Here is a 12,433-nt window from a genome sequence, read left to right as displayed (position 1 = left end):
AACTTTCTCTCTTTTACACTAGATATTCTGAGGTGATTGAGGGTTATAGTGATACAAATTGGATTACCAATTCTCTTGATCTTAAATCAACTGCCGGATATCTCTTTCTTCTCGGCAGTGCTGTCGTTGCTTGAGGATCATCTAGACAAACTATTATATCTTGGAGCACTATGGAGGCCTAGTTGATTGCTCTGGATACCACCTGTACTGCAGCAGAGTAGATTAAAAATTTTATCTCAAAGCTATCTTTAGTACCTAAGCCAGTTTCGACGTATTAATCCATTGTGATAATAAAGTAGTAATAGAACTGACATATCAAACGAGCACTAATAAAAGATAAACCGGCATATCCGAATTCGCCAAAAATTTGTAAGACAACTCAAAAAGAGTAATGTCATTTTCTTAAAATTTATTAAGTCGGAGAAAGACTTAGTAAATCATTTAACCAATGATTTGTTTACGAGTGAAGTCCTAGGTTCATCGAGGATAAGGCTGCAAATGGGTTGGGTCGACCCGTGATCCGATCCGATCCTTCGACCCGACCTGCATATATCCGATCCGATCCAACCCGAATTTTAGGATCCGTAGGTCCGTTAGGTCCTAAAATTAAACTCGAATCATTTTTTGGATCGGGTCTGGGTTTACCGAATGAATCCGATCCGATCCGAATGGCCCGTCACGATTCTCTCTCGATTTATTACACTGTTGATACCTCTGGTGTCTCGGTAGCTGTTTTTTTTTCCTTCTGTTTTTTGGTTTCTATCTCTTTTAACTTTTGAAGGGAGAAAGTGAGGGAACACTGAACTGACTATGGGTCAGTGCCTGTTATGGAATTGGATTTTGAAAGAAGGTCTGGGATTTTTTTTGTCCCCGTGAGAGGGGAGCTGGGAGACACCAAGTTCCGTCCAATCGGTCATATAGATAAAAAATAGTGTGATATGAAATTTGGCTTGTAGGCCGACTTAGTTAGTAAGTCATGGATCACCTGTTCTGACAGAAGGTCAATTGCAAGCCTTTCAAGTCATGGGTCACCCAACACCTCATAATTATGATATGACCAAATTAGATTTGCCCAAATCTTTTCTCGAAAGCAATTCGAATCCGAACCCAATCTGATTCAGACCCGGCTCGGATCCGATCCGATCTTCAACCGGATCGAGATCACTCAGGATCCGACCCGACCCATTTGCATCCCTAATTGAGGGGGATGGGACTTAAGCCTACTATTTGATCACCGATAGTGGATACTCAACCTCTGTGATTGAAGATCCTACGAAGAAGATTTAATATGGTAGAAACAAAATTAATTGAGTGATCGTGTGAAAGCATATTTTTTAGAGTATATCTCCTCCCATCCCTATGATGAACGTTCTTATCAGTGACAAAAATATATATTATAAAGGTTGAGTTATACTCTCGATAAGTTTAAGATAGAAAATTTGTAGGGTATTAAGTCAAAAATACTCTTGGAGGACTTACCTATGTGAGAATTGTCGTATAGACCGTGACTAGGGATTTGGGCTAACCCTAATAAAATTCTAATAAAAAATTAAGATACTAAGCGTAAGGCTTTTAAATGGCGTTGATTGCATAAAGATCCAATTGATCCATATTGTGTGTGTGATAAGTAAAATTAAGTCTGAGTTAAAGGATCTAGTTTAAGGTCTAATCCACTATAGTTCCTTCAGATAGATACTGTCAACACTAAGTGAGGTTCAAGTCCAAGGAATACCTCATCTATTGTACAATATAATTTGCCCATATATTCTACTTTATAATTTTCAAAAATTTTAATCTTTTATGAAGTATTGTTGGACTTTTAATTTAAATAAATAAATAAATTTTTCTTAGCTCCTAACCTTTAGTTGTTTTAAATACTTAAAATATCCTTCTGTGATATGCATCTTTTAGAAGAGTTGTGACTCTTCGAAAGAGAACATTAGTTTTTGAAAAGATACGGTGTTTTTGAAATATTATGTATCTTCGAGGCAAGCTGAGATAAAAGACAGGTTTCGGGCACAATTCAAGCAGAAGAGAGAGAGACAGAGCCGAGAAAGAGTTGAGACCAGCACCGCAGAAGAGAGAACCGCTTCCGGTAGTGAAGGGAAAAGAACCTACTCGCAACCAGCTGGAACGTCGTCTTGCGTCTCTTCGGTCTTTCGGATATAGTCTATAAATAGATCCCTCTAGGATTAATCCTAATCCAATCCAATCTCTCTTTCTCACTAGTACTCTGTCTCCCGTCTTTCGAGAATTTCTTCTACAGACAGAGAGTTCTTCCATTTTTCAACTTTCAACTTTCTATATTTTTTTTATTTTTTGGGCAACTGAAGGAGTCGGTTAGGTCAAGCCTCTCCAGCGATCATGCTCGTTAGAGGAGGATCAGGCTGAGCCGGATTGTTGTATCTTAGGGACGAGACCGCCGCAAATCTGCACATAGGGGGCGAATATATATTACATGCCTCGATTGAGGCAAGCTCTTTTCAATCTTCTAATTACATTCTAATAGATTATTTTTTTATAATACTTCAATCAAATAAGAATATAATAGTTTTTAAGCAAAATTATTTTTCAACAATATTCAAGGCTGTACTGTTTCTGCGGTGCAAAATATATATCACGGAGAATCTCCGACTCCCGTTCAACGCATCATAGGAGTTCCAAAGCCCACGGAAAACGAAATATAAAGATTAAACATCATAAGAAAGTGTGCGGCACACGGTGTTCTATCTTTTTTTTTTTTAAAAAAAAAAGAGAAATGTTAACGTTGCCGGACTTTAACGGGGAAGGCACGCAATGGGAAGTCCCCACCGATGCAATGCATGGTAAACTAAAATAGATTCAGCAGACACAAGCAGAAAAATTTGGCAGGTCAGCATGCAAAGTTAAACAAACACATGCAGTAGACCGGGAAGCTATCCTTCCAACCTTCAGAAAAAAAAAAAGATAAAAAAAAAGAAAAATTCAACTAAAGCCTGCTGAGGGTCAGAACATTGATTGAGCCAATTAAGATTAACTCCACGGAAACCGAGTTGTCTGCAAGCGAACTGAGAAGTCAGCAAAGATATGAACACCTAGTTCTCTCAGCCTCTAACGTCGCAGAAGCAGCAGACCTCCTTGAAAGAACTGATGGCCTCCCGGCTTATCCCCGGGCACCTCGTCACGTTGAGGCTCTCCAGGCTTACGCACAACGTCTGCAGTGCTTCCAAGCTCTTGTCGGTGATCGCAGCACAGCCGGCGAGCGACAGCGCCTGCAGCCAGCTCGGCCCCTCGCTGGCCAGCCACTCCACCCCCTGATCGCTAATCCTGCACCCACTCAGGTCCAGCTCCTCCAACTCCTGGCACCGCTGCGCGATCGCCCGCAGGCTCCGATCGGTCACAAACCTGCATCCGCTCAGGTCCAGTTTGGTGACGTCGGTATTGCCCCCAAGTTGATAGAGAAAGCCGAGGATGCCACCGTCTGTGATCGAGTCCATGCGCACCAGACCGATCTCCTCCACTTGCTCGCACGCCCATCCCATCCGCACCAGGAAACCTTCACCGAATCCTTGGCATTGATTCAGTGTCACAGCTTTCAACACCGGAAAATGCTGAGGAAGAGGATGGGTATCACTCTGCATGAGATTACACTTCAGCAGAGATAACTCCTTCAGCGTCCGACTGCAGTTCGACAAGGCTTCGACCAGGCCTCTCGACGTAATCCTATCGAGATTTTCCAGAGTTATGGACTTGAGTGATTTCGCTGATCTTGTCAGCTCGACCAATCCACTGTCCGTCAACGATCGGCAGTTCTTAATCGCAACCTTCTTAAGGCCCAAATAGATGCATCCATTGGATGTCTTCCTAAAGCTTTTGTCTGTTACACCAATGCAACTGTTTAGTGAAAGGGACTGGAGATTTCCATTAAATCCGATCCAACAGTAGCCTTCCTCTGTAACGCCCCGGACCTTCTCCAAGTACAACGTCCTTACCTGCTTTGCATGCCTTCCGACGGCCTCGAGGACGGCATCTCCGATCTCCATGGACCCAATTTTCAGCATTCTTAACTCTTGTAGATTGGTGAGGATGGAAATAATGGCAGAATCCTTCACGAGAGGGCACCTCTCCAGAATGAATAACTTTAGCTTATTGGAGTGCTTCGCGAAGGCCTCCAGCCATCGGTTGCCGACGGACGGGCACGAGTCCAGGATCAATGATGATAAATTAGGGCATCCCTTTGCTATCAGCAGAAGGCCATCGTCGGTGATCGACGGGGAGTTGGAAAGACTGAACTTTTCTAATGAAGTGCAGCAATTCGCCAACGAGGCAACGCCTTTGTTTCCTATCTTGGTGCAGTTCCAGAGTGTAAGCGATTTGAGATTGGAGCAGGCTTGGCTTATGATGGTAAGGCCGTAATCAGTCAAATCGGCACCACGGGAAGAGAAGGGAAGAGGAGGAAGACTTGCCCTGATAGCGAGTTCGGTTAGGACACCTTGGTAGGGGATCCCAATTGCCATAGCAGCAAGCCTTCTGTCATTAGCCTCTTCCATGTCGAGGCACCGGGAAATCTCTTTGCTCGGCAGAGAAGCCTCATCCTGCTCCGATCTCAACTTGGAGTGCCGCATACATGCTTGCACATGAAGCCACTTCTTCGACACCAACGCGCACGAGCACCGGTCGCGGGGCAAAGGCAGAAAGCCAAAGATGAGGGCAAGACACTCTTCAGGCAGCTGGTTTATAAAGTCCGGCCCGCTAGCTCTGCTCTCTTCCGCTGTACCACATCTGACTCTCTTCCCCCCGTCGCCGCGAGCCATGTTGTTGCTCCTCCCCACCTCTCTTGCTTCACCTGCCACACAGTTCATTCCCAGAGTGCTTCAGCGATCAAAAGCACACACATATACGGAGAGAGAGAGACACATCAAGCTCTGTTAAGAATATGGACATGGGAACACAGAGAGTTGTTGGGGAACTTGGACAGGGGAAGGGGGGGAATTTGGGAACAAAGGTTGAGCAATGAACGCACCAACCTTTGGAATTTTTAAAGAGGGGAAGAAGGGAATGAGTGCGAAAACAAGGTAGGGACATGGGACGGTGAAGGTGACCCAGTTCTCTTCACCTGCCGCCCGCGCCCATCTCTATCACTTTGGTCCGGTTTCTATCCATTTATGGTTGGCCACTCGACGACAACATGTTAAATCGTTCAACGTATCTAAGCCCTGGGGGAATACCGGAATAGCATGCAGAGAGGGATTCCCTGAACCCCAACGTCACTCTTTTGACCGTGCCAGCGGTATCGACGGCAACAACGGGCATTAATCGAGGGGCTTCATCTAGGCTAGCAGGGGATGTTCCCTTGCCGTCATCTGAGGCCTCGAAGGCTTTATCAAATGGTGTTATTTTTTTCACTGTATTGTGATCTGGAAGGTGATAAATTGTGATTTAATTTGGTCCAAAAAGTCTAACTCAGATCTGGTTGCCTTTGATTTTATCTACAAAAAATATCATGTGTTGGGTTGGTCAACATTTTTTTTTCAACCTTTTCAAAGCATGTCCACATTTTTTTATGTTATCATGCTAAAGTAATGCACCACCTTTTGAAAGCTGTTTTTGGCAATGAGCTTTAGCTATGATGCTTGTTTGGTTGTATGAATGTAATACTAATGGCCAGGATCAAGGCATGTTCATATTTTTAAGTGTGACCAGATTTAGAAAAGCAACTAAAGTTTAGGCCTCCTCCAAACACCCCCTATATGAGCTGTTGGGCTTGAAGTATGGGGGTTGTGGACCTAGTAGAGAAACGTCCATCTTCTGCTAGAGAAATTTGATCCCAAATCTCGCATTGGTGGGCGGGGCTAAAGGTTTCAACTTCCAAAGAAAGAAATGTGTAAATATTATCACTAACAACGGACACTAGCACAACTTTGCTTTGTGTCAGTGAGCGCAAGGATATTGATGGTCCTGCCTATTCTAACCAATTTAACCAATTCCAGAATGATAAACTAGGTCTATATTATTCTAGAATAAACCATATGGCTCCTCAAGGAGACATAAAGATTTATTTCAATGATAAATCAATCTAAAATAGATATTTTGTTGGAAATAGATTTATGAATTTTATGATCCATTTGGAAGGACATAGAAACAATAGAGAAGTACTATGCCAAGTGTTGGGTATGATACACTTTTCAAGCCTTCATGGAAGAACAATACCGGGTAGAGACAATATGCTACTTCACTATATATGGCATTTTAATATAAAAGTAATTGTGCTCTTTGTTTGTGTTTTCTAGTGGAAGAAAGAAATATCCATTTAATTATCTCTTTCTTTTTTTTCTATGGGAAAAAAGATGGAAGGTTTCCGCTTGCTATTTCACTGATATATGAAATGATGAAAAATAATAAGAGCTTGAGAAACTTGAAGCTTCACGTGGTATTCCCAACAACACTCCAACACAAAATGACACGAAAATACTATCACACAAGACAGAAATAGCAGAACAAAAGTCAAAAAATTGAAGCAATCATAAAGTATCAAAAAAAAAAGCCTTGGCAAGCAAAACAAAAACAAATAATATAGGATAAAATACCTTCAAGATGATGATTTTGTGATACATAGAGCCCAATGAAATCTATGCTCCTTTATATAGTGGGAAATTTTCTAGAAAAGGAAATTTCACCATATCTTTCCTACATTCATAAAATAAATTCATTTAGTTGCTCTTGATATTTTCACATTAATTATACTACTATTTAGAAAATATTCAATGTTATCTTTATGTTTTCTTTCTGAGAGATGTTCAATGTTCAAGGGATAATCAGAGATGTTCAATGTTCAAGCGATAACCCGAGATGTTCAATGTTCAAGTGATAACCGGAGATGTTCAATGTTCAAGAGATAATTGAAGTGTGAAGGGTCGAGGGTGGTTGTATCTTAGTAGACAATTATTATTGTGCTTTCACTAAAAAAAGATAATTATTGATGGGGGGTAAAATGGATCGTCCAACCCATAACAAAAGGGCCACCTAGTCTCAGCCCAACAGACACCAACGCCGACTAGACGAGTTCTTAGTCCGGCCCAGAATCAGCCTAACCTCGAACTTTGCCGAAAGCTCCTCCAGCCTCAGATATTCGCTGACGCGCCCCGGCCAAGCTCGGAGCGCCCTCCTTGCTCGCCAACGCGCCCCGGATAGGCTCGAGGCGCCCTCTCCAATCACACGCCCCGACTTCTGAGCTCGGAGCACTTCGCCGGACACACCTCAACACCTGTCAAGCCGACTTCACCAAATGTGTGATGCGACCTCTCAACGAGTTCGGCCTTGTCGATGGCCGCACCCATATGCATGCCTACGCCCTCCTACTTAGCTGTACATCGCAACACTACTACGCCATGCTTTGCTAGCTGGCCCACGCCAGTCCAAGGACAACGCCATGCTACTCCGGCCATGCCTTGCTACAACTGTTAACGTCTTACCGTTCCCAAAAATGAACTCTACCGTGCGCCACAAGCAAGCTCTGGCTGCGCGCCACTCCCCCTCATGATAGAAACGGATCATGCCTCCGCTACTTGAGTACCCCTACCAGGACTAAAAAAACGCCCGACAGGTAATATTGAGGGGACTTCTTAACTGGACCTACTAAGCTCCACTCTAACTTGATTGTTGGAGGGCCCTCACCGGAAACACTGATGAGGCTTTGTGTAGATACCCTGGTCCGTCATGGGAGGGGGCTCCCTTCGTCGTCATCCACACTCTGGCAGCTCCTCCGGTGTGGTCATCCTCATGCCATATTTGAACCACAACATTTTTGGCACTAGAGGAAGGGAATGAGTCATGATCATGAGGTTAAGGAGTTATGGAGCTCCGAATGCATCGAGCAGCCGGGTCTCATCACCCAACCACTCTCTTCAAAATCTACCCCCTGTAGCGCCTACGCCAGCGAACCGGACCCTTCAGGTCTAGTCGGAGCAGTTTTATCTGCTCGCTCAACAAATTCAAGCTCTTATCGCGTCTATTCAAAGCCTTCAGCCAGTGGGAGCCTTATCCTTCGCAGAGCTCGACAGAAAAGTAGAGGAAGTGAGGTGCCAAGTCCAGATGCTCCAGAGTCAAGTTGCAGAGTGCCATAAGGGGCACCATCGATTGAGGAGAAGATCTCCCCGGAGGTCTGGTAGGTACACTCCCTTTGGTTTTGCGGAGTATACTCCCCTCATGTCCTCCCGGACAAAGATCCTCATGAAAATTAAGAGTCACGGTTACCTTCGACCTCCACCGAAAATGCGACCGTCAGGATCGCGGAAGCGCTCAGACAGATACTGCCACTTCCACAGAGACCACGGTTATGACATAGAGGACTGCTACCAGCTTCATGATAAGATTGAAGCAATTGTCTGCAGAGGCCTGTCGAGTCGATTCGTCCGTGGCCAAGCTAACAGAATGGAGCTCGACGGACAGAGTTTGGAGCCGTCCAACGGGCCCGACGACAATCGCCCTGGTACGGGCGCCCTCAATACTGCCCCCTCCACATCCCACACGTTAGCGGCTTTTGATTTCAGGGGGCAGCGACGAGGCTACGCCCCCATTAGTTCGGGTACGCTACGAACTCTGGACGGGACCTTAACCCCTCTAAGTCAGGATTTTAAATTTTAGAATGTCTAAATTAATAAAGTTATCTTTTGGAATGTCTCTAAAGCATTTCCAAAGCTCCCTAGTGGGCTCGACACACTCTGGTTGCCCTCACGGCGTAAGCAATGTATTGATGAATCGACAAAGTCGTCCCTCGAACCCAGCTCGGGACGCCCTATAACGTCGACCGAGAGCCAAAAGGCCTCGCGACTGAAGGATTTATCGACAAAGTCATCCCTCGAGCTCGGCTTGGGACGTCCTACAGCGTTGACCGAGAGCCAAAGGGCCTCGCGACTGCAGGATTTATTGACAAAGTCATCCCTCAAGCTTGGCTCAAGACGACCTGCAGCGTCGACCGAGAGCCAAAAGGCCTCGTGACTGTAGGATTTATCGACAAAGTCGTCCATCGAATCCGGATCAGGATGCCCTACAGCGTCGACCGAGAACCAAAAGGCATCGCGACTGCAAGATTTATCGACAAAGTCATCCCTTGAGCTCGTCTCGGGATGCCCTGCAACATCGACCGAGAACCAAAAGGTCTCGCAACTACAGAATTTATCGACAAAGTTGTCCCTCGAGCTCGGCTTCGGACGTCCTGTAGCGTCGATCGAGAGCCAAAGGGCCTCGCAACTGCAGGATTTATTGACAAAATCGTCCCTCGAGCTCGGCTCGGGATGCCCTGCAGTGTTGACCGAGAGCCAAAGGGCCTCACGACTGTAAGATTTATCGACAAAGTCGTCCCTAGAGCCCGGCTCGGGACGCCCTGCAGCGTCGACTGAGAGCCAAAGGGCCTCTTGACTGCTGGACTTATCGACAAAGTCATCCCTCGAGTCCGGCTCGGAACGCCCTGAGGCATCAACCGGGAGCCAAGAGGCCTCACGACTGCGGGATCAATCTACAAAGTGCGCCCCCAATCTGAGTGGGGGGTGCCCTGCGACGTCAATGGGGAGCCACTGAAGAGCTCCCCCCATCTGCAGTATTGTACAAAGTGCGCCCCCGATCTGAGTCGGGGGCGCCCTACGACGTCAACGGGGAGCCGCTGAAGAGCTCTCCCCGTCCGCAGTATTATATAAAATGCGCTCCCGATCTGAATGGGGAGCTCTCTACTATACCTACAAAGTCATCCCTCGTAGCTCCGCTCAGGATGCCCCGCATTGTGTCGATCGCAAGCCCAAATGCTTCTGCGACTACGGGTACTTGTCATCGCCGTCTCCCACGAACTGAGTTCGGGTTACTTGACGTTATATCAGTCGCGAGCCGAAAGAATCTCCCCCGGTTGCTGCTAAGGGACGAATCATCCCAGTCCGGACCTGGATACTCGGCGACTGCAGAGTCTATCTACAAAGCCTTCGTCAGCCCTGCGCAGGCTGAGTTGCGAAGTAAAGATAGAGCTAATCCTTAAGCTATGTGATGTCGGTCCTACTAACTAGGCACGAAGACTCAGGAGAGGCAAACTTAACACATGGTGTTAGATTCCAAGGTGGAGAAGAAAATCCACTTTATTTTCACCAAAAGGCCAAGGGTCGATTACAAAATAGCCGACCCTAAGGCCGAACTAAATACAAAAGGCCTAAGTGACCTATTTACAAAAACAGAGAGAGACAAAAGAATTTAAAAGGAATCATCGGCTTGAACAAGTTTCCAGCTCGGCTGCAGCGGCGACTTCCGCATCTTGGATCGTCACCCCCTCCGATAGCTCGCCTCAGTGTGACGACCCCCATCCTGGATCGTCACCTGCTCGGATGGCTCGCTTGACTCAACGAGCCCGGGCCTCCTGGACGACGTTCTTCCTGACATCTATAGGCGAAGATGGAGTACGTCCTGTAACGAGAGCCCTTCGTCATGCTAGTAATGAAGCTCTTTGACCTCTCCTCAGATCGAGCTCCATCCAGCGCAACCACCCCATTGTGTCGGGCGACCAGGGTGTTTTTGCTGAAGACCATCCCCTCAATTTTTTATAGTAGGGATGGCAGCCGGAGAAGGAGATAAAGGAGGAAAAGGCTGAGTGAAGGTCCTGAGACTTCTCTCGAAGGCCTTATATAGCCTACTCCAATAGCTCAGAATGGGGCAACCAAACATCTCACGGCTAAGTCTCACCACGTGGCGTCCCTAGAAGCCTCCTCGGCGAATCTCCCCAGGCCATAATCTTGGGGATTGAGATAGTTATGAGAGCTACTTTGAAGGACGGGCCTCTAATGCCCAACTTCTCGCCTTCCAACTGGTGACACCTCGAGAAAGAACACCCACATAAATCACCGAGGGATTTCTACGGTCGCTGCTGCGCCAACCGGCGAGGTAGCTTAGCTCGTCTCTATTTCCGAGCCAGTATCAACCCTCGGGTGGACTTCTATTCCCGAGCTGGTATCAACCCTCAGGTGGACTTCTATTTTCGAGACGGTATCAACTCTCGGGTGGACTTCTACTCCCGAGCTGGTATCAACCCTCGGGTGGACTTCTATTCCCCAGCCGGTATCAACCCTCGGGTAGACTTCTATTTTCGAGCCGGTATCAACCCTCGGGTGGACCTCTATGTTCGAGCTAGAATCAACTCTCAGGCCAAATTCTACTCTCTAGCTGGTGGCAACTCTCGAGCGAATTTCTACTCTCGAGCAGGTCTCGAGCTATTTTCGAGCTGAAATCAACCCTCGAGCTGAATTTTACTCTCGAGTTAGTGACAACCCCCGAGCAGATTTCTACTCTCGAGCAGTCTCGAGCTATTTCCGAGCTGGAATCAACCCTCGGACGGAATTAAACTCTAGAGCTAGTCTTGAGTATGTTTTTCTTATTTACCGACATCACTTTTTGAATCGGGCCCAAGGTGGTCTGCGATGTCGAACAAAGAGCTCATTTTATTGAAAGATTATCTCCATGATAAAAGCAGATGCCGAGCATAAGGACTTTGGCAAATCTCCGAAACGGCTCTTGCTATGTAAGATAGGCTCAGACTTGAGCTGCGAAGTTCGGTTCTTTGACAACCAGACGCAAGGCAGATCAAGCTCAAATGACCAGCCAGATTCTAAAGGCACAGCAAAAGAAGCTCAAACACGACCAAAGGTACTAAGTATTGAAAGAAAATGTATATTTCATTTATGTCAAAAGGAGGCCAAGGGCGAAATACAAGGGAGCCCGACCTTGAAAACGAGCCAAATACAGAAGGTCCAGGTGGACGACCTTACAGAAACAAAAACTAGTCGACCTGGACAACCCCCATGTCGGCATCAAAGGCGGCTTTTATTCCATCAGCAGCCTCGGGAGCGACGCCTGCGCTAGCCTCGCAGGCGACTTTAGCTCCGACGCCGGCCTCAGGAGTGGCTTCTGATGCCGTTCCAAGGGCAACATCGGGGACAACCTCGGGCCCGACTTTGGCAATGGCCTCTGCAGCACCCCCGATAGCCTCGACAACTTCATCTAGATTTGGCTGGAGGTTACTGAGATCGGATGCAGGAAAAAGTTGCTGGACTTGATTGCGACAATTTTCAAAACCCAGGACCATTGCCGTAGCAGCTCCTTCCACCAGCTCATTGAGATACTCCTCCAACTGACGAAATTTCTTAACAGCCTCGCGGGCAGACTTCTCCAAAAGGCTTTCGAGCCGCTCGATCTTCGGCCTCAGTTCCTCGACCTCGTCCTGAAGACGGGTCAGAGCAGTTTCAAGCTCCAAAATACGACCCAAGACAGACGAGCGAGCCTGGTAGTGCTCGGCCTCCATTCCTCGTATCTGAGCAAGCTTGTCTTTAAGTAGGGCCTCAACGGCCTGCACCTTATTCTTGGCACTCTGAAGTCGTTGCTCCGCAACTGCAGCTCTCACCTCGATCCTACGCCGCTACTGCTCAAC

The 12,433-nt window shown here is 46.8% G+C and overlaps 1 protein-coding gene across 1 annotated transcript; it reads right to left on the bottom strand.

The window, feature by feature from the left end:
• Nucleotides 1-3,083: 3,083 nt before the first annotated feature.
• LOC120104346 (EIN3-binding F-box protein 1-like) lies at nucleotides 3,084-4,841 on the bottom strand. The gene has a single exon (XM_039115270.1). The coding sequence runs from the start codon at nucleotides 4,839-4,841 to the stop codon at nucleotides 3,084-3,086; it is 1,758 nt and encodes a 585-aa protein (XP_038971198.1).
• Between the last annotated feature and the right edge of the window lie 7,592 nt (nucleotides 4,842-12,433).

Source organism: Phoenix dactylifera, chromosome 17 (assembly GCF_009389715.1).
Source record: "Phoenix dactylifera cultivar Barhee BC4 chromosome 17, palm_55x_up_171113_PBpolish2nd_filt_p, whole genome shotgun sequence".
In the NCBI taxonomy this organism is placed as follows: domain Eukaryota; kingdom Viridiplantae; phylum Streptophyta; class Magnoliopsida; order Arecales; family Arecaceae; genus Phoenix; species Phoenix dactylifera.
Note: the sequence above shows the minus strand (reverse complement) of the source record. Positions and strands in the feature narration are given on the sequence as shown.

Excerpts from the sequence above, each read along its gene's own strand:
- LOC120104346 (XM_039115270.1), bottom strand. The coding sequence starts at position 4,841 with ATGAACTGTGTGGCAGGTGAAGCAAGAGAGGTGGGGAGGAGCAACAAC.